Consider the following 27,169-nt stretch of genomic DNA (forward strand, 5'->3'; position numbering starts at 1 on the left):
GTGCATGGTGTTGGCTGTCACCTCCAGCTCGGTCAAGGGGGCTGTTGCCATATAAGATTTACCTTCAGTAACTAACAGTTCCAGTCCTTCCTTTCTTCCTCCCAAAGGATCTGAGTTATCTTTATTCCACTGGGTTTTCAGATTGAGTAGCTGGAGGATATACATCTCTGCTTTTGTTCTCTACTTTGTTCAGGTTATCACAGCCACTGCTGAAAACTGTAGAGAGGTTTGTAGAATAGAGATTTGGCTAGCTCAGGTAAGGTGACTGTCTTATATGAATCATTGTCAGAAGCAACATTCTTACATCTTTGTAAGAAAATTACCAATTCGTGCTGGCTTATTATGAACACAGGTGAATTATTTTGTCACCTTTGCCAGTATCACACCCACTCGTTTTGGGATAATAATTTGAACTTGGTTACAGACAGTTTTTCTGAACTTCTTTGCATTGCTTTTTAATTGTAGCCAACCCCCACAACTGTAACTGTGTTGACTTAGTAGCAGTATATTAAATATCCTGTCTCTAAGATTTTTTTAAAGATTCGGGAAAATGCACAGTGTAGAGTAAGACCCTTATTTTGAAGGGATGAATTTTGTCAGGAACAGTGAAGACTTGCATCCTTTTACCTGAGAAAATTTTTCTCCTGCTTCCAACAAATAAAAAAAAGCAACCCAGGAGTATCAAGACTGATCCTTTACCTGAAGCCAGACACCTAGACCTTGAATTCCTATTTATTCTCAGGATGTGCTCAGCAAGAGCATCAAATGACATAGCAAGATTCCTTTGTCTTGAGCATCTGCTGATGCCATCTCTGAACATAAATGCTGATACTGGGAACATGTGCAATAGAGAATCAGGAATAAATTCTATGATTCCAGCCTCTTATTTTTTCCATCCCCCTGTCCTTTGCAGCCTGGAGTCTGTATGCCTTTGTGCATGATGGGTACTGTGTACTGGAGTAACATGTATTTTGTCTCTCTGCAACTCTGCTACCTGTGTGTCTGTCCCTTTCCATAAGCTCTCAGTGCTGCAGTTAAGAGATTCAATGGGGAAGCACAGAACTGTTTCCCACCCATCTCGGGAGAGAAGGCATTTTACAGGAAGTATTTTCTACTACAAGGGAGGGAAGTAGAATAGCAAACCATTTTGGATATATAATAGTTGCACAATGGGAGTACAGTTATATGTGTTCCTCAAGTGTGGTTTATTTTTTCTCTGTATCCATCAATGGTTCCATCAGAAGCATCCTTCTTCACTGCAATAAAATAATCAATAGAAAAACCCAGCAATCATTCAGCATCTGTTTCATTGGTGACAGTGAATAATGTAATCAAAGGATCCCCATCTTCTGTGATGTTTGTATCACTTCTAAATTACAGAGCCTGTTCTAGTGACAGAGGATCAGGCTTATTAATCTTGAAAGCAGTAATGTGCACATCAGAGTCCTGGAGGCTGAGCTAATGAAGAGTTCATACAGCATTTTGTGCTTTGTTTTAGGTTATGAGCACACCATGACATAAAAATGAAGGGGAGGGATATTAGATTCTCTCCTTTCCAGAAGAGCTGGCTTGTGCTCAATACATGAAGTATCAAGTTTCTTTTTAACGTGTTTTATCTTGACCTTTAAAACAGACTCACAAGGCATGTGAGTGCCATCAGTGGGAGATCATGTTGTGACCCTAGACAAACCACTTAGTCTTGGATGCCAACAAGATGGACTGAAATTTCTGTTCTCAAGACTAGGTATGTTTTTGGACAATCATGATTTGTTGGAAATGCTCCTCACTATGATACCTGCAAGGTCAACAGATGTATCTCTGATATGGGTTACACATTGTGGAAGGAAGTTCTTGTAAAAGTTTTGGTATCAAGACCTTAGTTTACTAGTAGGAATCTAGTAAACTAGTAGCAAAGTGCTGTGCCTTTTTGTCATAATAGATACTCTCCACATGCATGGAGTTGAGTGGCTGGCAGTGCTAGACCATTCTTTTTTACCTGAGGAGCTCACTGATGCACAGATGACTTTACAGAACAGTGTGGATTCTCAGCATGCATTCTCTAAGGCCTATACCTTGTACTAATGCAACACTTCCAGTACTTTTGGATTATTTGCTGGAAACAGTCTGGCTTCTGTTTTATTTTTTAAGATTTACTTGAAAAACTCCCAAGGACTTTTTTCCATAGTCAGTCCTACATTTGCTGATAATCCTAGGCTCAGTGTTTGAATCAGAATGAGTTATTTGCTGGTGTATAAGTAATTGGATTTTTTTGGTTGCAGTAAATGGCTGATTGATCATCTTCAAATTATTTTCTTTCTGACCATATCTGTCATAAGCTTCTTCCAAAAGACGCTTCTGAATTTCACTTAAATCTGCAAGTGAGCTTTTTTTTTCCTCCTAGAACCTCATGTTTCTAGAGCTGAGACATCCTTGTTTACACCAAACATCAGGAGAACTTTATTTAGCTTTACGGAATTGAGATTGCTTATGCCAACAGCTTAGCATTCATAATTTTTTTTAATATTTTGTGCAGAAAGTTGTTAATTGGAAAAGAGAAGAGCAAGGAGGGATATAAGGGAGAAGGTGAAAAAGGAGTAATTATTCACAGTCATGCCTACTAGAAGTAGGAACATCAAATGAAACTAACAGATACAAATTTAAAAGAAAAAAATTAAGAGAGTAAGGGGAGATGGCAACCTTTTTCCACAATATGTCCTTGACTTATGGAATTTCTTGTTACAAAATGTAAATACAAAAAAGAGTATGTGATTTAAAAAGACAAGTGGACAAATCCATGAAAAAGTCATCCAGGTGTATTAAAGTCATAGGGTGTATTAAATATTAAAACTGAAAAACAGGAAGTTTCTAAGACTTCTCAAATTACTGTTCTGGGGAAGTCTCACAACGGGCTGTTCTAATTTCTAAGTTATGCATCAGGCATGGGCTGTTGACCTCTGTCCAACAAGAGCTGGCCTAGGTGGTCTTGTAGTCTGACTTTGTATGGGTTTTTTATTTTGAGAGTTGCAATACAGACTATTAGAACAGCCAAGACAAAGCTGCTTTCATGGCAATGGCATGTTCCACCAGAATTCGTCCTGTGGTGTTGAGTTTTCTGAAGGAAAATGTTGCTGACATATGCCAAGTTGTCACATGCAACTATGCTTTCACCTAGGTGGGTATTATAAATTGCAGAGCCTTTCAGAATGACAAAACTTTTAAAAGAACATAAGGGACACCAAGATCCACCTCTAGACAAATTGGGATTTTGGAGAAAAGTAGGCTGCCATGTGGAAGTCACTCATAATATGATCCTTGTAAATGGTTAATGGCATAGATATGGAAAAAAAAGCTTTCCACTTACTGAAGCTTTTAAGTTGTCTTGCTCATACACATTTCACTTCTTGCCATCTTTGTCTTCCAAAGAGTTTGAGTGCAGAGCACCTTCAAGGTGAATGTGCACAAGCACAGCATGTCTAAATGAGCCTGGTAATTTGTTCCTTCCCACTTTAGAACACTGCTGTCTTTTTCTAAGGAATGAAGGTTCCCTGCTGACTTGGAGATGAGTCGTTAGGAAATGCAGACTGATCTCAAAATTGTGGATTCTGAGTCTTCCTTTGCAGTTGTAATGCAAGAGACAACTCCACTGAACTGAAGGTGACAACACCAAGTTTGCCCTGAGGAGTCTGCTCTACTACCTTACCAAAAAAGGATTTTATTGGCTCTCATTGAAAAGGAGTTTTCACTGCTGTTTTGAATTAAAAGCAAAGAATCACTGATCACTGTGGAGACCCTGGTATGAAGCCTTTGTGAGTGGTATTCAGTGAATCATAGTGGTTCCCAAGGGAAAAGACTATACTTAACAAGGCCTCTTCTCTACAGTCCACGCCTACAGCACAGACAGTGAGCTTGAGAAATCTTCTGTTCTTTGAAAAGAGGTGGCTTCCTTATCTGACCTCTCAGACAAATCAAATTTGCCTTGAAAAGACCAAATTTGATGCAGTTGTTAAGGATTTAGGGGCTGTTAAAAATGCATCTTTAATTAACAAAATTTTTATCATTTGATTGGGGCATGTGAGAGAGGTGCTGTTATCTCTAAAAGCAATTTCAACACTGCATTTGACATTTTGCCTTCTGCTGGTCTGGGGTATGCAACAAAAAACATTAGTTCAGTTTGGTGCCCCTGCAAGAATATTTTAGAAAATCTTATTTCACCATAGTTGTAGCAATGGTATAGTGTAGTCTCCTTTCCCCACACAAAGGGGAGACAAGTTACAATACTCAATGTAATTACCTTCCAAAGTAATAAAATCTCCCCCAGAAATATTTTGATGTTATTGAGCTGATCCCTTATCTTGAGTATTATCATGTCAAAGGTCAGGAAGGAGTCTTTGAAAAGTTCCTGTACTGACAAGACAAAATGCTTGACTCATTCTACTATAAAACTCTTTTTTTCTGAGTTTTTTCTTCTTAGGGAGGAAAAACAACAAGGGATTTTGTTCCATGCTGTTTCCAGTAATTATTGTATAGGATTTACCTCATGGTTTTCATGTGGTTTTGCCTTATTTATATGGTCTTCTGAAAAAGTTATGCTGTGCCAGATATATTTAATACACTTAGGATGTTTTAATACATCATTCTTCAAGGTGCAGATAGAAAGCTGTGAATCTGCTGGGAAGTTTTAGGCAACCCATTGGTGTCACTACTTACATTATTAATGCTTCCAGTTGCATGATGCTTCCCCCATTCAATCTGGGGTTATCTTCCCTCTTGAAAGTGTTTTATCCACTACTGCTAATTCCAGAAATTCAGTGTGGAATACATTTTGTCTGTGATACCAGCCTGGATTTTTTTTTTTTTCCTTATCCACATATCTACAAAACTCATGTCTCCATATGTGTAGTAAAACTTTATTTTGAAAATTATCTAGGAATAAGGATTGGTGGCTCCCTCTGCTAAATTGTGGCCCAGGTATTTTAAATGAAGGCAGGTAAAACTGCCAAAAGTGAAGACAATTTAAAATGTTCATTCAGCACAATATAACTGCTGCCACACTATAATCCCCTGAGATTTTATTGCTGTCTCTTTTCTTTTTTTTCTCTTTGTTTGTTCTGTTTGTTTTTTTCCAGTTCTTCAGATTAGCATGACAGAGCACTTAGCATGGTAGTATCTAAATGAGATCTTCAGATCCTGAAGCATACTTAGAGATTATTGTAGCAAGTCTCCTCTGAGGGGGCAGACATCAAATTGTGTCATGCAAAGCAGCTTGTTGCAAGCTGGATGTCTTTCAGAGACTCTTGTTGTGAGTCAGTCTGTCTCCTACTGCTTTCTTCTGCAAGTGGAGTTTCTTACAAATGCTTGAAAATAGTGGTTTTCTTCCAAGCATCTAGTCAACCTGCAGGAGGATTTTAGCACTTCAAAAGGCCAAAATTTTGTTTCAAGAAAGGGCCAGAACATGGTTACCATGACATTCCCTAGTCATTACACTACATGCATTGCACAAATCCTGTAAGATTTGCCCCTGGCTGCACAGCAAATCTTTGTTTTGTCTGCTTCCTGGAGAGGATAATAACTTCAGGAGAAAAAAGAAATCCTTCCTGAAAAATGTCAGGAAATCTGGTTTGATATGACCCAGCTGGTTTCTTTCATCAAGTGGTATATATGCAGTGGCCATGATATATTATTATAATGCCTCATTTTTGAATCTGGTGAGTGAATATCTAAAAAGCCAGTGAGAAATGGCTGAGTGTTGGCAGACCAGGAAACGAAGTCTGCTTTGCTTTCTGCAACACACCTAATGCCTCCATGTTAATTTTTTCCTGTATTGTCCCCATGTGGACAGCAATGAGGTATCTTCTTCCCTTTCTCTGTCACACCTGAAAGGATGGGACCTGGACAAACTCAAGAAACGGGGTGAACTAACTGGGGCCTTCCAGTATCTGGAGAGCCTTCAAGACAAAAAGAGACTTTTTACAACATCATGTAGTGACAGGACAAGAAGGAATGGATTTAAACTGAAGGAGTAATTTTAGATTAGATATTAGAAATAAATTCTTTATTGTGAGGTTTGTGAGGCACTGGAACGGGCTGCCCAGGGAAAATGTGGACACTGGAACTCTGGGGATGTTCAAGGCCGGGCTGGATGAAGCTCTGAGCAATGTGGTCTAGTGGAAAGTGTCCCTGTCCATGGTAGGGGGATGGAACTACATTATTTTTAAGGTTCCTTCCAACCCAAATCATTCTATGATCTTTCCTAGTCAGCTAAGTGGAATGAGAGGCAAAGAATATCACCCTGCACAAAGGTCACAACCTTCCTGGAAATGGGAGAAATAAGTCTTTGTCTTCAGAAGGTACCACTTGGTATTGCTTGGTTTAAGTTAACAGTAGCAGCATAAATCAGCATAGGGGACAGAGTTTCTGCCTGGAAGCTGTTCATCAAGTTTGCAGGATGTGGGAAACCAGTAATGGTGGGGGGAAAGGGAAGGAGTGGAGGAGTGGTTTGCCATAAACCACAGCTGTAAAGAAACCATTATTCATCACTACATAGAAAGGTCCTTATCCCTAAGTGTATTTTTCAATAAATCATAGACCAGTAGTGGAAAGGGCCCAGCTGCTTGGTTGAATGCCTTCAGACCATCTCTGCATCCTTCTTAGAAACCTAGCCCTACATAAGGGTGTTATAAAGCAGCCAAGTGACTGTGATCTTTAATCTTGGAAACTGATCTTTCCCAGAAACACATTGTGGCATCCAAAGTGCTGTACCATATTCTTTCTGTAATTATGGGCATAAGTGGCATCTCAGATGCATTACTGTCATTTAGAGAAGGGCAAGCATTAATTAACAGTTTTCATTTGCTGTGGTTTTTTGTTGTTAAACTAGAATTCATTTCTAAGACAATCTATTTCATAATGTGTAAACTGTCTCCTCTCTTCTGTGATGACTTGTTGCATGATAAAGGATCTTGCATTTGTATCTGAATCCTCTCTTCAAGAGAGGACAAGAGACACTGAGCTTTGTTGTTTCCATCTGTCAATTCTGGAACCGCATAAGAAATTAACCAGGATTTAAATTAATTCCCTGTATGCAAAAGAAAATACTGGTAAAGCAGAGATCTGAAAGTTCAGGTGTTCTTTTACTAAACATAGTAATTTTCTACAGCTTTTGGCCAATCTTTCTACTGATTTTGAATGCAACAAATAATAGATGTTATTTTAAAATAATTAGAAGACATATTTGCATCCTTGCACTATATCCAAATTGCTGCTGTTATTCTAAACCACAGTTAATGTGCTTTAGAATCACATTTAATTAAGCCAATTAGAGTAGTATAGTTTTGCAAGTGTGTAGATACCACACTGTTGACTCCATATGTATTGAAAACTGTATTTTCGTTATTGGCTTCATTGCCTTTCAATTGCCTATTAGAGAAGACAAACCAGTACTACAGAGATGCCACTAGAAACATTTGTAGTGGGCATAAAACCTTTTCTGCATAGTGGAGCTGGCTCTAGAGCTGCATTCTGGTCACTGTGATACTCAACCTGCCCTGCACTGGACTTGAGATGATATTGAAGACTGCCTCCTAAGATGTTCCAATGGATACTCTTCATGGGATGGATGTAGTGATTGCCTTTACAAAGAAACCTGAGCCAGACCTCCTGTACATTTGTTCTGGTGAGGACATCAAGTCACAGATAAGGAAAGCTTCAGAGCAGCACAGAAAGATAAGAAAAGGATCTGTGAAGTGAGAAAATGAAAATTTGATAGCTACCACAAAGAGATACAAGACATCCCAACACCCAGCAGAACAGAACTATAATGTTGCCAGAGGAGTGGACAGGTATGTCTGTCTTTTATTACTTTTGGGCAGAGTCCATCTTTCTGACTGACTGTATTGATGTCTGTTGGTTATGTGGAATGGTGAAATACCAAGCAGCATATCCCAGTTCACAAAGTGGTAACAGGAATGGGCTTTATGTAAGTGCAGTGGGATTGCTAGAGACCATCCAACTCAATGCCCAGGGAACAAAGACTCATTTAGTCTGCAAAGACCATTCTTTGCTGTACCCACTGAAGCAGTGTTCCTCTCAGGGCTCTACAGTGCATTACAGCCTGAAAAATAAGGTGTTTTCCAGGTTCAGGATCTAGATCAAATTCAGGTTTATGCCTTTTGCCTACTATAATAGTTTGCCACAGAGAAACAGGGACTGCACAGATGGTTGTTTGATCATCTGTGTAGGATCTGCTTTATGGTACTGCAGAATAGTTTTTTTTCACTGTAATCATTTATCTTTGTTAAAGAGAAACTGAGCTGGGATTGTTTTCATCAGCTTTTGTTTGTTTCTGAAACAACAAAAGGGAACTGTTGAGAGCTGTATTCGGTGCTGGCAATGAAGATCCCACTTTTTTTTCCCATTGTCTTCTTCAATTTGCTAGCTAGTAACAGCACAGTAATTGCCTCTGCCTTCTCACACAAGTGTCCTGAAACATTTTGGTACACTTGCACCCAGGAGTGTATTCAATCTGTTACTATTCTGTTACTGAATTAGAGCTAAAACACCCCTAGAAAAGTTACTTTAGTTTTAAGAAAAAGAAATTTAATCTTACAAATATATTTCTCAAACGTTGCTGCTGAAATGGAAGGATGAACAGAAAAGCAGTAACTGAAATATGTTTGATTTCAAAAAATACTGTTCCCATGGGTGTACCTGTGTCTATAATGGTTGGACACTCCAGGACTCTTCACCCCTGATTTTCCATTGCCGTTTTGTCTCCTTTGCCAAGAGGCAAAAGGCTTGGTCTTTCTGCTGGCCCTTGCTGTCAGTGAGGAGCAGCAGGGAACAAGGGCTGGTACCAGTCCCATCTCGGGCTGCCAGGGTTAGTGCACGGGTGGTTCCAACGTGCCCCAAGTGCCACGCAGAACTTGGAGTGTGCAAGTGTTCTAGCTGAACCCTTTGCAGCTCCCCCTCCTTGATTCCCTGTTTAGTAGCAAGGAAGCCCTTCAGCTGCATGGGGAGCAAAGCCAGCCCAGGGCTGGGGAGGAACAATGACCAAAGAACAGACTGCAGCTCGTAAACCAAAACCTCCCTTGAGGCTGCTACTAAAAGGAGATCAGAGAGAATTCCTTTGCCAATAGGCATCTCGATTTCTCCCACATACAATCTCTGGTAACTAGCAAATTTCTGGCCTATCAACATGGTGGTGTAGTCATAATGCATTTATTTGCTCCCTCCCTGGGCAGGTGGCAGAGAAGCCTGGGCACAGAGAGGCAGAGGGCACAGCCATACTGTACTGCTGCAGGACTGATCAGAGCTTTCATCATCACACAGGTCAGGGAGCCCCAGTGACTAAGAGGATAAAGCACTGGGGCTTGCACATGTGCCTTGGCCTGAATGGCACACAGGCTGCCAGGCTGCCTCCACTGGACCCACCCTTGCTAACCTCCATCCAGTTGGTGATGGTTCAGGAAGGCTGTTTATGGTTTATTAAGACATTTGAGTTTACAAAGTTTGGCAGCTTCACATGAGCTATATAGAAGCAGCCACTATTGTAAAGGGCTTGATGGAAGAGCTGGATTCTGAACTGACATGGAGAGCCCTGGCCACAAGTAATTAACCAACTAGTTATCATTTTACACTCAGTTGCTGGTGACCAGGAACTGGGAGAAGATAGGGAGGAACCTCTGTGGTCTCTAGAACATGGCTTTTAAGTAGCTGTGTTTTGGCAAGTCATAGACAGCCTCTGAGTCTCGTGGCATTCAGCACCAGAAATTTTTACCTCTGGGAGGATTTATGGCTGCAAAAGCTCATTTAAAGGACTACATTGATTTCTTGCCCAGGCAGCATCTGTAATCTTTTTTATGAGCATCAAATCAGTACATGAGAGGAAGGGTGTGTTATTTACCTGGATGTACAGTCTGTACTGGCAGACCATATGTATCTTCAAATGGACATATGATACTTGTCAGCTGTGGCAACTGCATTGCCTTGGATATTTAAACAGTATTGTTGAAAGTGCTTTATGTTTGAGGGGAGCTTTATATGAATCTATCAAAAGCAGATGCCAGTAGCAATGTAAATGTCTGAAGGACTAGGCTAGAACAGGGCACATTTACACCAGGTACACTTTGAGGGTAATAAGAAATTTCCATTTTGGGATTTTCTTGCTCACCTAAATTCTATCTGTTCTTTTGAAGAAACATTTTGGAAAGGGTAAAAATTTTAGACTGAGAATGCCACAGCAGTAGCAGTTTAAAACCAGCAAATCATCCAACCCTCCAACAAAAAACTTGCTTGTGAAAAAAATTAGCATCTCCCCCCACCCCCCAAATATTTATTTTTTTACAAAGTTTTTGAGATTACTATTTTTTAAGTCTTGGCAGGTGAGACCAAATTCAGGTCATCATGCAGAACAGGTGCAGAACACCCCAAAGCACCTCACAAACCACAACAGACAAGAGGTCCTCAGGGTGCATCAGATCACAGATGAATAGGCCCAGTATTCAGGTACCCACAGATGCTCCTGCCCTGACCCCAAAACCATCTCTTAGAAATTCCAGGAAGGTAAAAGAGCTGAATGGAGACGTCAGTCCCTCTGAAAATGGCCTCTGCACCCTCTTTCCTTGTATTTGCCCACCCTTGGTAGGCTGACTGGGAGCCTTGCAGTTTGCATTTGGAACCCAATAGCCAGGATCTGTAAACTGAACTAAGAGGTTTTGGCAGACAGTTTCAGTTGCAGGACTCCTGGAACACAGCTCTGAGGAATATGAAGTGTATCTCTGAGCACTTATTTTCTGAGCAGCTTCCCTGCTTGGTGCATTTTCCTTCTCCAAGGAAATTGCCTTCAAAAATTCCTCCTACAAGGAAAACCTTTAATACTTCAGGCTAATGGGGAGGGCTGAGGTCTTAAGATAGCTAAAGCAAGAATAGAAAACATCTGCCCTTTTCCATTCTCCCTTTCACCTGCTTTCTCATTCTCTTGCTTTCCCATCTCAACCACCCAGCATTCAAATACACAGCAGTTCTTCCATATTATCCTTTTCTTCTGCACCAACTGTCCAGCCATTTTGGAGAGTGTGGCCTTTTTGTCACCAAAGTACTTCCTAGAAGGAACATTACACTGCCAAGATGACCAAGGAGTGTTCCAGAAGAAATCCCCAAGGGCTGCCAGACTCTCAAGGTTTGGCACTTGGCCCTCAGCATGCGTAGTCTCTGACCCCCAGTTCTCTTTGTGTTAGCCTGGGAGCAGGAGAGTGAGTGCTGACAGTTTTTTCCTTGGCTTTGGGTGGGCCAGGGGGCCTTTCAGCTGCACTTGCAGGATTTCACCACCATATTGGAGAGCTGCTCCACTTTGGGGGTCCTCCCAACATAGTACAAGATAGTGAGTGGCTCCAGGTCCTGGGGAACACAGCAGGGCGAAGCAGATGCCTCAGGGTTCAGTGTGTTATATAAACCCAGCACCTGCAGGAACAAAGTAAATGTTGTGACAAGGTCAGGAATACATTTAACTTGGTTGAGGAACACGAGGGGGCTGCCAAGTCAACAAGTCTCTAGGTGTTTGCACTATGCTCATCAGAGGGTATTTCCCTGAGATGACTAATATCTCCCTGTCACTTCTTCATCATGGCCTGCTTTTAAAGGGTCTCACCTACCCTGACCTGACTCTTAAGAGTTTTTTGTTGGGTTGTTTTTTGGTTTGGTTTTTTTTTTTTTTTTTTTTCTTTTCTAATTTTAATACCCTTGGCTCTTTGTGACTGATGCCTAAGGGTTGAAGGAGTGCAAGTAGTTGTCTCCTTTCATCTCTAATTTGGTACAGCAGTGTGTCACAATTTTTGCTTTTAACAAGGTTGGGTGTAACCAGCCTGAGGCCATGTTGTCTTGGATTCTATTAAAGAAACCAGAATAAAGAATATCAGTGCTGCTTATTTCAACCAACATCTCCAGATAGCACTGGATGGATGCCAGTCCTCTCAAGTATCCACAATTCCCTCCCAGCTTTGAACTGTCTGAAGCCTTCTCCCTCCACTTCATTCTCCAAGTCATTACACTATAATACTGGAGCCAGGACAGTGTCCTGTGGGACTCCACTGGGTTCTTCCTCCCAGCTGGCCCCAGCCCACAGATGACTGTACACTACAGCCATGTAACCACTACAGAACAGTTGCCACATTGCTTGCTAGAGGTGACCACTTCTCAGCAGTGAGCATGACCTCACCTGTGCTAGTGTGCTCTCTTCAGTGCTTATCTGCTATAAACGACAGGGTCTGGCACATTGTATTTTAACTACTTTACAGCTTTTGGGGATGAGAGGTGCTAAGGATACATCCTGTTCTGTCAGATCCAGATAATCACTGCTGTTGTGGTAGAAACTCTCTGGGATCCTAAGCAAAGAACCCCTGGCTGTACCACAGGGTATCATGTGCTCTGGGGCCACTACTCAGCAGCAAGTTAAATGCCTGGTAAGAAGTTTTCTTTTCATCCTGTCTTTCCTAAGTGGTGCTGGCAAGCTGTCAGCAGCTATATTGTTCTAAAGTTTTCTTTGATCACTTAACTGATCTTAATGCTTGCTCATTTCCTTTCTTGCTTAAGATCATTACGAGTCATTCTAAAGTCTCCTTTCCCTCACACTGATTCAGTCCAGTTACCTTCTAGAGAGCTTGTCAGGACAACCAGATGGTAAAGCTACATGCCCATTACCCTTGCTTTGTCTTGTGCTTGCTGCCCAGCATCTGTTCACTTCTTCATTCCCACAGATCAGCTGTTCCCACTGATATTAGTCCTTGAGCTTCAGTGAACCTTACTGCTCTGCAGACTGTCAAGAAAATGTTAGCATCTTTTCTGAAATACCATCTTTACCTAGTTATTGTTCTTCAGCTGAATCTGCTTTTTCCAGTAACTTTTTGATTGAAATCTGAAGTTAATTTGCTAGTGAGCTGTTGCATTATCTGCATTGCTGCCTTTTGTCTTTTGTGGGCAGAAGCACAAGATTTTCCCTCGGCTTTTCCTGCTTCGGCAGTGGACTGTCTGATTCTTAATCTGTCTTTTCCTCTTGATACTTTTCCCACGCCTGTGTTATTCTATTACTTTTCCTTGCTCTAGCCAGGCTCAGACTGTAATTTTCCCAAAGTCCGACTAGAGGTTTTGCCTAAGTTAACTAAAGACATTTGCTTTCTGCTGTTTTCACTCAAAAATCTCACTGCCTAGTAGCTTCCTCCCTGCTGTAGGTCAGGTAGGATTTATGCAGCTGGAAAGGATACCTGTGAGAAAGGAGATCTTACTGAATAGCTGTCCTTACTTTTGGAAATGGACATGGATTTCCCTGCACTTTTGAGCTACAGCCGCCCCTTTAGGAGCAGATGGCAGGCACGTGCCATTACACAACAGTTTTTCATGACAACCTGGCACAGAGTATAGAAAAATCCTCTGTCCAGTGTAAACTGCAGAAATTTAGGAAGAAGATAATTACCAGAACCGATGTTTGATGTGAACAATTCAGTTAATACTATGGCCACTGCCAAGTAAGTACCCTAAAATCATCAATCCTTCTGTTTCACATCTTATCCAAGAGACAACAGCATCTTTCTCCTCAAGATTTGCCTGAAAGCAGACTCAGTACTGATTCAAAAGCAAGCACATTTTCCCGGCTGAACCACCTAGGCTTTTTTCTGCAGTTTCCTCAGCACATTTTTCACAAATATTGATCTGAACTGCTTATGCTGCTTTGAAGAGACTGGACATTGGTCAGACCTGGGGAGGAAGGGGCAAGCCACGAGGCCTGGCAGGATAATATACAGGATGTACCGTGCTGTGGGTGGTGTCTGCGCTGCGAAGGTACGGACAAGGGCCCGAACAGAAGTTAGCAAAGTAGCCCTTGGGCTCATGGACCCATTTCCAGCCAAGGTCCTGTCGGAAGTCAATGTACAGAGGACGCACGCAGCAGTTCTCCTCCACCTTCCTGAAACACAGCAGTGAAACACAGTGAATCTAAAGGGAGCCCTTACACGCAGTAGTGAGATGCATCTTCCTAAGCAGAAGGACTCGTGCCAGCAGTGCTGGTGGGACATAGTGGCCGCATGTGCCAAGTGCCAGGAGCACAGCCAGGCACTGGTGGCAGCTCAGCAGCTGGCACTGCTCGTGCTGCTGGCAGGTAGCTGCAGCTTCCTCACACCCCTGCGAGCAGCACTTGCTGCTCCAGCAGCTGTGCTCTGGAAGGTGCTCGTGGGTCTCTTTGAACCAGTGGCTCTGCCAGAAGCATGCAGCAACTCTGCTGAACTGGCCAGTGGCCCTTCTGGCACCACGGTGACCCACAGCCTCCTTGGAGGGCTCTGCCTTTTTCAGTAGCATGGATTCTCACCAGGCTGCCCACCCCAGGCACAGGATCTGAGCAGGTTTCTCACTTACTGGAAACAGTAGCTGGTATCCAGGGCCCGTTTCTTTCTCTGGCTTCCCAGCACAGGGCTCTCCAGTCGATGTGGGGGCAACATCATCAAGATGAGGTGGGGATTATGCAAGTCTTTCTGCTTCTTCAGGCGTCCCAGGTCCCCACGTCCATAGTCATCTTCACTGTCAATGCCTTCAGAAAAAGAGGATCCACAAAGAAGAATTCAGCATGGAAGTGGAGGATGCAACAGGACCTTTCAATGCATTTGCCACTCTCATGCTTGTTGTTGAACCAGGTTTAGGCACCATGTCTACTTACTTGTTCCCTCACAGAGACCCCTTTATTTCTGGTGAATTTGAGTGTTGCAGGCCTGAAATAGAGGCTTATGGGCCACCTGTTTTACCATTTGCAAACTGCTGGTGGGGCCATTAATCCATCCCACTCACTCCTGGCTTGAGTCCCAGGATAGGCAGGAAGATGAATGGTTTAAAGAAGATGTCAGATAATTGGCACTCTGCAGAACAGCCTCAGAAATGGAGCCTGTGGGGGCCAGTGGCTGCTGCCCAGGGCTGCAAGCCAGGAGGTTCCTAGTTCTTAGGCCAGCCAAGCCACTGACTTTCTGAGCCACCTCACACTGGATGCCTAACTTCCTTGTGTTTCAGTCACCCTAACTGGAAAGTAGAGCCTCTGTGGAAATCTGAGAAGGCATCAAGTTGAACTTCCCAAAGAGACACTGAAATACAAAAGCACTCCTTTCTGCAGATACTCATGCAAACCCACCCAGCCTGCCCTTACTTCCTTTTGTAACCTGTGTATATAGTGGATATACCCATATAATGAACACACAAACCCAGATGTGCGTGTTTTAAGACAAATGTTACACAGTGTAAAGTTCTTGAATACACAAAGCAAGACCTCATTTTTTTTTTATAAGCTTCAGGCTTTCCCTTCCCCAACAGCCTCCCACAATCCAGGTCTTTATCACCTTTGAACTTGATCTCCAGGACTTCATGCAAATTCTCCAAGATGTCCCCATTGGGCTGAAAAGTATGGCAAGGACAGTGTATGCTAATTTCCAGGCCAAGGTTGGACTCTGCAAAGAAGATGACTCTGTGAGAAACAGTCTTTCTTCAGCTGGGACAGCTCCTGGCAAAAGGAATTTTAAGGAAGTTTTACACATGCTGTGCTAACTCCTAGACAATGGGTTCGTCTCAAAGTCAGGCATATTATCAGAGTTGAGGAACAGACACTGCCTTGGAAAGGATAGGAAGAAAAATCCCACCAGTTTCACCTTTGCCAAAAGCCTTGCTCTTGCTAAAGGGAACTTTCTGAAGAGGTAAGAATGGTGATTGTTAGTTTTTTTTAGGCTATTCAGCACCCAAAAATGTTTGTGAGCTTCAAGGAGCTTTCCTGGAAAAACTAGTATTTTGAAGAGCTGGCTTTTGGTCTCTTAAATCAGTTTTGCCATCTTCAGTACCTATTGTCTGACTTCTGCTTAATGTCTGAAGGAGAAATCTGAAAATAAGCAAGTTGGATATGGACAAGTAATTTTACTGGAAGCATTTGTCTCGGCAGCTGCAACCTCCTGTTTTGATGAACTTCTAGCAGTCTAAGTCACATAGTCTTTCCAGAGGCAAATCTACTTTCATAATAACTTCCTGGACCAGTCATGCTGTGTGGGCCTGACTACAAGAACATAAGACTCTTATGAAAGCTCCTTTTTTATGTTGTGCCATGAATTAAAACATCTGGCTTCCTGGGGGCATTGACAAGGTGCCTAGCACCTTTTTTCCTCAGCACTATATATACTCTGTGATGTCTTGTCAGCTAGTGTGCCTGCCCAGAACTTGCTGCAGTTCCAGCTCTGAACTTGAGCCATCAGGACACAACTTAGATTGCTTGAAATAGGAGGAGCCTGCAAGCTCACAGCTTACTCTTCCAGGGAGCAGCTTCTTGCCAGTACCTGCATTCCAGTCTTCAGTGGCACCTAGCTTCTATCTGTGAGGCCAGTCCAGCTGTGAGTCACGATGCCTTACGCTCCAGCTGTGAATGGGGTCAGTGTTCTTGCTGGGAACTGCCCCATAACTATCTGTTGGGCTGTGCAGTGGTGGCAGAGGTATGTTCTCTGCAGTGTTAAAGCTTCCATCTGTCTAGGTGTGTCAGCCTCTGGTATTTCCTCACCTTTATATCTGAGAAGCTGTACACAGCTAAATAAACCAGGATCCTTGCTGCTTTTCCCATACTACATTTGCTTTAATTCACATGAAAATTTAAGTTAAGCATTTGTCATTTTCTATGATCATTTAGACAAGCAGAGGGATCCCCTCTGGGCTTAGTTGTAAAGAATTTCTTCAGGGGAATGAATCCTCGTTCTGACTCAGCCCAGAGAGCTACACGGTGGGGCCTCCAGGAAAAGAGCCAGGAATCTAGTCACACATTGGGGAAGCTCTCTGGAGGAAGGCTTTTTCTCAGACAAAAAAGAACCTGTCCTCTCTGTGAACCAAGCTCCTGCAAGGGGACCAGAAAGATAGTTCTGTGAACGTTGATCCCTGTTTCTGTGGATGCCTTTGACGCCCAGTCCAGCCAGACCCCTACCTCTGTGCAGAAGCCACTCGCGCACGGTCTCGGTGACATCGAAGGACAGCCACTCAGGGGAGCCCCGTGTCTGCACATTCCTGCCACTGAGGTACCGCTGTTTCGCTATGTGCTCATCTGGCCGCAGGATCTGTGTCACAAGGAGTGGTAGAAAAAGTCAGCCAGTGCCATGCAGAAGGAAGGGATAGCTTTCAGTCTTTTTTTTTTTTCCCCATAGCTTGCTAAAATCTAATTTAGAAGGTAGGTCTTGGCAAGTGAGATACCTGGGTCAGGTGAGAAGGACATGCTTCACAACCAACTTGAATTCCAGAGATCTACACAATGCTTATTTCTGTGTTCTAAACAACCCACCTCTCTCAGTTCAGAATTGTTTCAGGGCACACATATAGAGGCAGAATTTAATGGATGGGTTTGGTTTTGTATACACCCGTGGAATATAGACTTGGATTTCAGAGTAGAACCACCAGTGGTAAATACAACATCTTGCCACAAGTCACCTGCCCAGGAAGCCAATTTATTGAGTTCTCACTGTGGTGTCCTACATTCTTCAACTTTCGTCAAAACACACCAGGGCTGTTCAAGTTTGGAGACTTCTGCTCTGACATCTCTTCCCACTTCCAGACAAACAACCACAGCACATTCAAGGTGTTCTTTCCTGCAGACCCCAGGCTGACTCCACAGACCACTGAAACTTCTGGAGAAGCTCTGAGATCACCTCCTTGTCAGTTGTGTTATCTGGTGGAGAATTGCTCTGACCTTTGATGCTGGATTCCAGGAAGTCCTCAAGAGCTACCACCCAAAGACAATTTTAGCTGCACTCTTACGGAAATGTAGACAGACATGAGCCTGTGGGAGTGTGCTGTCTGGATGATAAGCTGTATCATTAGGTGGTCCAGTTCAGCCTATTACCACTTCCAAGCCTGAACCAGACCTTATTCTGTCAGGCCCTTGGTTCAAAGAAAACTCCAGGTAAGTATCTGGATTAACAGGTGGCCTGAATTGTGCTGCTGGGGAGCTGCTGCTGAAGGGAACATTGAAAGCGAGCACTGTTTTTCTAGTAAATCAGTGACAAGACAGGGAGCTCCATCCATTGGATTAATACCAAGTGTACTGCAACAGCCAAGAGAATAAAACTGCCAAAGGTCCTACACATGATGTGATAGAAGGGTCAGACATGCTTCACTGATGAGGGGCCCCCCCTTCCAAGGAAAAGGGCAGCACCACATTGTTAAAGGAAAGGAAGGTGACTGTATCACCGCATATGGTGGAAGAAGCCTGGATTACAGCATGCACTATCATCTCTCCTCCATGGTTCTGCACTTATCAGTTGGGACAGCTCTTAAGAAGTCAAGCTGTTCTGGGCTCAGCCAGTGAGGAAGGTGATGAGAATTCTCACCTGGAAGAGCTCAATGCGCTGCTCACTGCGTTTGGAGCTTGGGTTGGGCACACGCAGCACCCGAAACTCAGCCCGGAATAGGTTGGTGCTGTTCTTCTCTGCTGACGACACATTAAAGCGGAACACGTTGGAGGTGACACCTTTTGGACAAATGCCCAACTCATCTAGGAAAAAGAAATACAGAAACACTGAGAACCACATCTCTGAGGGGCAGGATCTCAAATAAACATTGAGAAAGAGCTTTCCAATAGAGACTTCTCATTCAAACATCTTGCCCTGTGAGGCACGGCTATCTAGCTCAAGGTAACACAGGATGAATTCACTCAAATTTGGTCTACATTGCAACATTTTGCAAACATGCCTGCTACTGCCACCATTATTTCAATGCCATAAGACAAAGAATCAGTAGAGATCAGCCACAGTATGTTTATTACCATGCCTTCTAACTCTGCTCATCAAATGTTCCTAATACTCAAGAGTTGGCTGCATCCAAAATGACAACCCCAGCCCAGGCAATGGGACAACCTCACTTGCAGTTAGTGGGGCCTATTCCCAACAGCTAGGATGCTGTTATTCTGTTCATGATGGAGACATGGAGCCACATACAAAGTGATTCCATTGCTGCTGAACCTTAGTTTTTAAAATCTTGACATTGCCTCCTAGAATGGAAGCCACCCAGTGTCAAAAAACACTAAGCATGAGGTGTCAAAGACTCTTTAGGGCAGTGATTTTCCAATTTGTAATGAAAGAACTGGGGTTTAAAATTGGTTCTCACTCATGAACTGGAGAAGGAATTCATGAATAGCACTGGGCCTGTGGAGATCAGGGACATGGGCAGGAAATAATGCAGCAATTTTCTGCTTCCATGTGTGCCTGCTGAACAGAAATACCTGTTTCACAGATGCCTCAAAAGAGAGGAGGTAAAACCTTTCAGGTCTAAAACAGAGTCCTCAAGAGCAAGTAACATTCTCTTCAAAGGGACCATTTTTGTCTCAAGTCTTTGTTGTTGCTGTTGTTTCTCTCCTATTGACCTTGCTAACTTTCAAGGCTCTAGCATCATGAAAGCTTCCTGCAGACAAGACATAGCAGCTCCTGCTCTATGTCCACATGCAGGTTTGTTTGCAGCCCTGCTGAGCCTCTTAAATGACCTCTGACTGTTGTCCAGTGCAGCAGGAAGCTCTTACATCAGCTGATATTTAAGTTGCTTCTAAACAAACAAATATAAAGAAACAGAAGGAAAAACTATCACCTGTTCCCAGACATGGTTCCAGCCTGTGACAAATAGGCTAGAAGCCCCAGGTGAAACAACCTTCAAATTACATTCCTACAGGCCCCTCTTTTGATCCTACAACCACAGTCTCCTCTGAGAACCAGCTTCTGAAAATGGGATAATATGAAACAGCACCTGAGCGCAGAGGTTCACCTCCCATGCCAAATTCTGATTTCAGCAACACTGATGTACACTCATATCAATGGAGATCAAGGTCTTCCTCTTGTGCTACACACAAATTCAGCAAGCAGGACCCTGCCAGTTTTCAAGGATGTGTTTTTAGGGGGCTGAAATTTTACTCAATAAGCTAAGGACCAGATGCTGACATTGGGCTTTAATTGGAGGAGTTTTTGTCATTAGTACTACTGAACAGAACAATATTCCCATACAGGAAAGTCTAGCTGTTATTGAAGAGGTGGCTCCAGGAATCCCAGGAGACCAGACCTCACTGTCAGCATGAGCTGGCCTGCTCAGCCCAAAAACCCTGCAACACAAAGAGTACCCCAGCCACACACAAACACCTACTGTGGGAACTCCATCCCTGAAACCAATTCAAGGTTTGATGCTGCAGAAAAGCCCAGCAAAAACCCAAGTTCTCATTAAGTGCCCAGACATCTGCCTAGCTTAAGTCTAACACTGATTACTGTTCTGTATCCTAGACCTAGGCAGGTAGTGCTTCAATAGCCCCTGAAGCTGCTTTGCAGACTGAGCCCTATTAATAGTGGTGGTAACAGCCTGCCCTTTCATTTCAGACCTGACTGTCTGGCCGTAAGGGGTGTCCCAATTGTCATCAAAAATGCCTTTTTGCATCAGACCACTGGTCCATCTAGCTCAATATGTTTCCAACAGCAGTGCTTTATCTGAAAATCTATTTAGAGGCTGCAAATATGGACCTACAGCACAGAGCTGACAAGAGACAACTAATGTGTTATCATCTCCTTAATGTTTTTGGCTAAATTAGACAGCCATAGTGGTAAGACATTACATCTATTGTATTTCACCTGCTGTGAAAGAAAGCCACATTGCTTTCTACCTACTTCACCATCAAGGTGCTGGTCTTGGGAGACCTTCACAGTGAAAACAGTAGTAGCTCTGTTCCCTTCCCTAAAAGCTTCATGTTCCATTTATACCCTGGGAACAAGCCCATTGTGATGCAGAAATTTAGCTGTGTTCTGTATTTCACTGTAAGCCCTGGGAGGCTGGAGATTGTTTCTCATAGCACAAGGTTCAGGGTAGTGGTCTTACTCCCAGGAAACTTGACAGCTTTGGGGAAAAGTACTTTTTTGCATGAGGTCACAGGCACAGGGAGCAAGGGGATTTTTCAGGGAATTTGGTCCAGACCCAGCTGAGATGTGTTAATCACACTGGAATCCAGACCTGTTCACCACCAGCACAGAACAAAGCCTGGAGGTGTTATTCCTGCAAGCTCTCCCAGTCCACAACTCTCAGTGACAGTAACCAAGCCTGGAGACCAGGAATCTGTGACACCATGTGCATCCATGCCAGGCTATGTCTGGTATGACACATCCTCACAACTGGACCCTGCTATTACTGTGGAGTCAACAGCCCAGAGCTGTTCACTGCACCAGTGATGAAACCAGTGGCCTCTTTTTGTGGATAATGTGATATAGAGAGCAGGTTCTTTTGGGAGCTTCCACCTTCATGCTACTGCTCTAAGTGAGGTGCAGGCTTGCTGCATGGGGCTGGATCCAGCAGAAACAGCTGTTGTTTCTGGCAAGCCCCAGGAAGGCTGATGGCTGTGCAGTTTGAGTTTGATGAGAAGGAAGGGTAGGCTGTCTGTGGGCAGGTATTGCCTCACTCTTTGTTATACCCCTGAATCACCAAGGTGTTTCATGCCACAGCTGCATTAACTTTACAGAAAAAAGTTGATCCATCTGGAACTCCACAGGTGGCAGTTTGGAGGGAGTAGATGTTTTGCCCTAGTGACCCATGACTTTAATTGCCTTGTCTCTCAAGCTGCCTTGGAAAATGGCATCTGTTCCTCCCTCAGGAAGGTAAGCAGAAAGCTATTTGCAGAACTGCTGCAGATGCTTCCCAAGCTTGAACATAACCAAGTCAGTGTTTAAGGGGGTCTGATCCACCTGAGTTTTATGAGATCCCTGAAGTGAATGGCTGGTCAAAAGTAAGTTATTCTCTGAAAAAAAAAAATCACTTTCTATTCAGGCAGTGTACCTGAGAGGCACAGGGGAAAAGACCATTCCGTGAGTCACCAAGCAGCTCAGAGAAGTGATGGAGAACTTGGCTCTCCCCTCCTGCTATTTTTGCTCCTTAGCTCTCCTCACTTTTGGGCCTTGCATCTTTGAAAAGGATGGGTTCTTTGAGCCAATATGGCACTTGACTAATAGTCTGGAGCTAGAATAGTTTGTGTGAGTGTGCACACATTTCAAACTTGTCTGTATCATCACTGCAGTTCCTTCAATGGAGTAGTCCTCCCCTTCCCCCCCCAGAGACTGGCTTTGGCTCAGAGCATGCTCTTAGATCACCACCTGGCACAGTGACAGAGTCATGGGAAAGTTGAACACCAGCCACTTCTGAAAGATGCGGGGCCAAATTCAGCCATGGTGTAAGCGATGAAACTCCCCAGGTTTCAAAAAGAGTGTCTCTTGCCACCACAATCTGTCTGGAATTAGTCTCCCCTAGTGTGACCAAATTACAAAGTTCCCTCTTTCTCTGGGTGGTGGCATCTACACTGCCCACTCTCAGAAATTTAATCTCAGCACTATTTGGTCTTTTGAACCCACTGTTCCAGTGTCCTATGGGGACATGGGACAGGATTATTCATTCCTAAAGGAATTTTCCCAAAGCCACAATCCCTGCTCATCACTCCTTTTCATGCACTGTTTCTTCATTCCACTTTCCCCTCAATTTCAGTCATATCCACACTCCTAACTTAATTTGCCACTGTTGTGCTTTGTGTTTTCCCCATTTCCTTCTCCCCAAAATGCTAGTGTGGCTGTACTATTTTGCAGACACTTGTTTTCCCATATATGTTTATAATTTCACAAATTACACTTCAGTAGGTCAAAAACGCTGAAATACAGGTAACCTATGCCCTTTCTGTTCCTTGAATCTGTCTCCCGAGCTAAGAGCTAATCATATAACCATATGGAATGCAGTCTGCTAGAGATTAAGTAAAATTTGTTACATTACCACATTGTAGCTTATTCCAGCTCATCATATGTCAAGATTAACATAAACCTGGCACAGTAACTGCATTCTGAGACTGCCTGCACCAAGTCACAGCTCCTCCCCAGAACTGCTGGTGTTCAAATCTTGTCCCCAGGACACCACAACATCACAGGAAAACACCCTGCATAGTGGTATGACTGCATCTTCCAATTCCAAGGAATCCTAAACAAACCAAAATTACTGCTTGTGCCTACATGTGCTCAGCATCTGCAATCTGCTTTGGGTTCATGTCTGCTCAGTCTCTGTATCTGCTCAGCTTCTGTGCCTGAATCTGTTTAGTGTCTACATCTGGACCTGTTCATCATCTGCTCCACACCTGCTCAACATCTGTCATGTTTCCTCAATGCTTGTGTTCCCTTGGGGGTCCCTTTGGCATCACTGTTTGCTTTACACCTGCTCAGCATCCTTGTTGTCTTCTGCTTGCTCTCTGAACACACACTATCTGAATAACACCTTCATCAGTGTCCTCAGAGCAGCAGTCTCTTCAGCAAGTGCCTCTCCCCCTTCTCTACTGGCGGCGCGGGTGCTGCACGGGCCGGACAGTTGCCGGTACCTCTGCGGCAGGCGCTGGAGCTCCAGCAGGGAGGAGGCCATCTACCTGCTGTCACCCAAACACCGGACCTGCGCCGTCTCCCAGCCCGGTGCGCATCATTCACCCCGCCACCCGCACCGCTTCTCCGTCCCTGCCTTGTCCTGATATCAAGGCTCTAGGCACGGGTTTCTTGGCCGATGCCGCGCCCGGACCCGCCACCCACCGTCCCCAGTGCCGGCCGAGCCCCGCGCCGTCCCGCCGCCGATCCGAGCGCTCCCGCCCCGCGGCTCCCGCTCACCTGCGCAGCCGGGCGGAGACGCGCCCCCCGCCCGCTCCGCCCCGCCGGGGAAGCGGCCCCTTCCGCGGGGCCCGGCGCCCCTCGGCCCGGCCCCTCCCCGCGCCCGGGATCCCGGGCACTCTGCCCCGCGGGCGCGGCACCCCGGCCGCGCGGGGGGAGCCCCGCACTTACTGTGCTCGGGGAGGCCCTGGATCATGTCAAATTTATGAATCTCTTTGGCATAGTATTCGGACTCGGTGTTGTCCTGAGAGCAGCTCTCTTCCTTCTCTTCCTCCATCTCCTCCAGCAGCTCCCGAGTGCTGTTATAGAGGGCTAGGATCTGGTAGGGCACATGGGCCGGCCCCACGGTCTCCGGGGGGCTGGTGAGCCGCAGCTTGCTCAGGATCTGCCCTCGGATGGCCTCTACCCTCTTCTTCTTTATATGGTCCAGGTCCAAGGTGGTGCAGGAGGACAGCGAGAGGCTCACGGTAGCGAAGCTCAGCAGGGAGAGCAGTACCAGAGCCCTTTGCACGTACATCTTCATGTGTGAGGAGGCGACGGCGGGGGCCTCCGGGAGAGACCCCCGAGCAGCGGCGAGAGGGCGCGGGGGACCGGGCGGTGTGCTGGCGGCAGCCTCCCCAGAACCCGCAGGCTGAGGCTTGGCGAGGAGGTGCATGAACTCACTGCGCCGTGCGCGACTCAGGACTTCCAGGAAGAGCTGGCAGCGTTCTGCAAGGAGAAGCGGCAGGCGCCGTGCCTCGCTGCGCCGCGCTCCTTCCCCATGCGCCGCCCCGCGCCCCGCGGAGCCGGGGGCGCCCCGCCGCGCCGCGCCGCCGCACGTGTCAGCGGCCCGCGCCGCCCCGCCGCCGCGGGGGAGCGCCGCGCCCGCCCCTCTCGCTGCACCATTCATGCCCCCGCCGGGCCCCGCGCCCTACATCGCCCGGTGCCCGGCCCTCGGCGCCCGGCAGCGTGGCACCGCGCCGCTTCTCGCCCGTGCGGGAGCGCTGGCGCCGGGCCGTCCGCTGCGCCCGCGGGTTCCGCCGACCGCCGCGCCCCGGTCAGCGCACCGACACCGCTGCACACCGGCCCGCCCGCGCACACTGCCGCTCCCCCGGTCCGACGCTGAAATTTTATACCTCCCTCCCATGACGTCCCCGGGACGGGGCTCGGGCGGGGGAGGGAGCTCCAAGCCCGGCCTTCGGCCGCGCCAACCCCGCGCTAATGACTCCAGCAGCCGCGCAGCCCCCGGCGCTCCCCCCTCCCCGCCCCCGCCGCCCCCCGCGCTCGCCCGGGGCCGCCTCGCCCCGCGCCCCCCGGGCCCCTCGGCGCGGGCCGGCCCCGCGCGCCCTCCGACGTGGCCGCCGCACCGCACCGCCCGGCGGCAGCGCGCGGGCGCCCCCTGCTGGCACCGCTCGCGCGGCGGCGGGCGGGCCCTTCGCGGTGGTCCGGGCGGCGCGGGGAGGCCCCTCCCGCTTCCAGCTGCGAAATCGCATTAAAAGCCGCTAAAAATACCCCGAATACTTTCCTGATGTGGTTTCTTTCCGAGGGAGGGAGGGGCCGAGCGGCGGGGTTCGGCCGCCGCGCTGCGGACGGGGGGCTGCGGCGGGACTGGCGGCCCCGCGGCCGTGGCGCGGTGGCGGCAGGATCAGGGCCGTGCCCCTGAGCCCTGAGGGCAGGTGGCAGCCACAGCTCTGGGGGTGCCCGGTCACGGCAGCCCTCGTGCGGTGAAGGAGCTGCCATCGGGCATTCGCTGCCCTCGGAGAGGGCCAGGACCACAGGCGGGAGACACAGCACGGGCCGTGGATGGGGTTTTAATTCATTACCCGGGCCTGTTCGGGTCTCTCCCGGGCCGTGTCCTCACTGCGGCTGTCCTCCCACCGGCCTCCCGCCTCCTGCTGCGGGCTGGGCCTGCAGCCCACAGACCAGAGAGGGGTTCCCGGCCCATGGAGCCAGCGAGAGTCCTTCTCTCGGCATCACCTGAGCCCTGCCCCAGCACCCGGCCCTTCCCCGGGGCCAGCAGAGGGACAGCCCCTGAGCCAGAGCCTCTGTGCCTTCCCAACCCGTGGCAGCCTGGCTCTTCCTGCTCCGGGAGAGGTGGGCCCCAGGGGCATGTGGCCCCTTGGAGCGGTGATGTTCATCAACAGCAGGCGACAGTGCAGCTGGAGGCATCTGCCAACACCGGGCACAGCCTTCTCTTGCCTGCATGTTCGGGGGCCTTGGGCTGGGAGAGCACTGCAAGCTCGCAGGACAGGGGCTCACCCAACACATGGAGTGTGGAACAGGCTGACAAGAAATCCAGGCTGGGGCAGCTGGGGGTGCTGGATGCCCTGTGAGCCATTTTATGCAGCTCTGTGGAGACGTAAGTGTGAGCTGCTCACTGTTTGCTTGTTCTTTGCTTGGGGAAGAGGAATTAAGAGTTTTTTGATGGAGCAGACAAAGATGTAACAAGATCTAGTGGCTCCAAGATGATGTCAGGAAAATTTTCACTTGAAGTAAGATTCAGTACAGTAAGAAATTCTGACTGTTGATGTTAACTATCCATGGAAAATTATTTTGTAGATTGGGATGGATGTTTCTAGACCTTCTCAGGCACTTCTGAAATGAATTTTGGATGCTTTTCCCCACTGGGATCTCTACCCTGCTGCCAGGTTGGAGGTCACACAAAAAGTAGCAAATTATTGCTTTGGACTCCAGTAATCCATTTGCTACAGTGCCGCATGGTGAGATATTGGTTAATATGGAGATAAATACAGAAATGATAAGAAATTACAAGAGTTTCCCAGAGGCTGGTCCTGGGCCCAGGTTTTATTAATGATATTGGCACGCCAATTGGATCTGCTGATGCAATTGGCTATTTATCCAAAACTGGAGGCAATGTCCATACAGGGGAGGACTTGGATATCCTAGAGGAGGGTGTAGGCAATTTTGAAGGCTAATACAGGAAAAATTGGATGAAATGCAATAGTACAAAATGCAAGGTTATGTTGCTAATGGCTGAGAACAGACTTTTTTGTTACAAGCTGACAGCAGGATTTACTGCTTGGAAGTAATAGTGAAGAAGGATGTAGGTGTCCTGCTGGTTCCAGTATTAGGCCACTCACTTTCTGCTCCAGGTGTTGCTGTGTGGGTTGAAAAGAGGTGGAGAAGCCCCGTGGTCTGACAGACACTGGAAAAATGCTGGTGGCTGTGAGCAGCAGTCATTAATAGGTTGCACATCTTGTTCATGCTGGAATTCAGCTAGGCTGAGGCAGAGTCTGACAGGCTACTGAACATGTGAGTATCATAGGAAATATTTCACAATTGGCAACTCTGGCTGGGGTTTGACAGTCTGAGCTGGGGCTGGTGTAACATGAACAGCATCTGTTCTCATGGAGATCAAGACAGGCAAGTGTATGGGCCTTTGCTGCCTGTCAAAGCCCCTTCCACCTTCCAGAGGGAGGAACATCTTGTTTGAAGCTTTGCAATTGTTAGGGAATTTTGTTCTGGAGCCTACAGAAATAAAAATACTTGCA

The 27,169-nt window shown here is 46.2% G+C and overlaps 1 protein-coding gene across 1 annotated transcript; it reads right to left on the bottom strand.

Moving 5' to 3' along the window:
• Positions 1-9,453: 9,453 nt before the first annotated feature.
• TGFB3 (transforming growth factor beta 3) lies at positions 9,454-24,705 on the bottom strand. Its single transcript, XM_079309897.1, is given in 8 exon segments — positions 9,454-11,457; positions 13,798-13,951; positions 14,398-14,569; positions 15,363-15,470; positions 16,973-17,102; positions 18,369-18,532; positions 23,850-24,542; positions 24,545-24,705. Coding segments are annotated over 8 exon segments (1,599 nt in total). The 5' UTR covers positions 24,564-24,705; the 3' UTR covers positions 9,454-11,298.
• Positions 24,706-27,169: the final 2,464 nt, after the last annotated feature.

Source organism: Erithacus rubecula (assembly GCF_903797595.1).
Source record: "Erithacus rubecula genome assembly, chromosome: 6".
Classification (NCBI taxonomy): Eukaryota; Metazoa; Chordata; class Aves; order Passeriformes; family Muscicapidae; genus Erithacus; species Erithacus rubecula.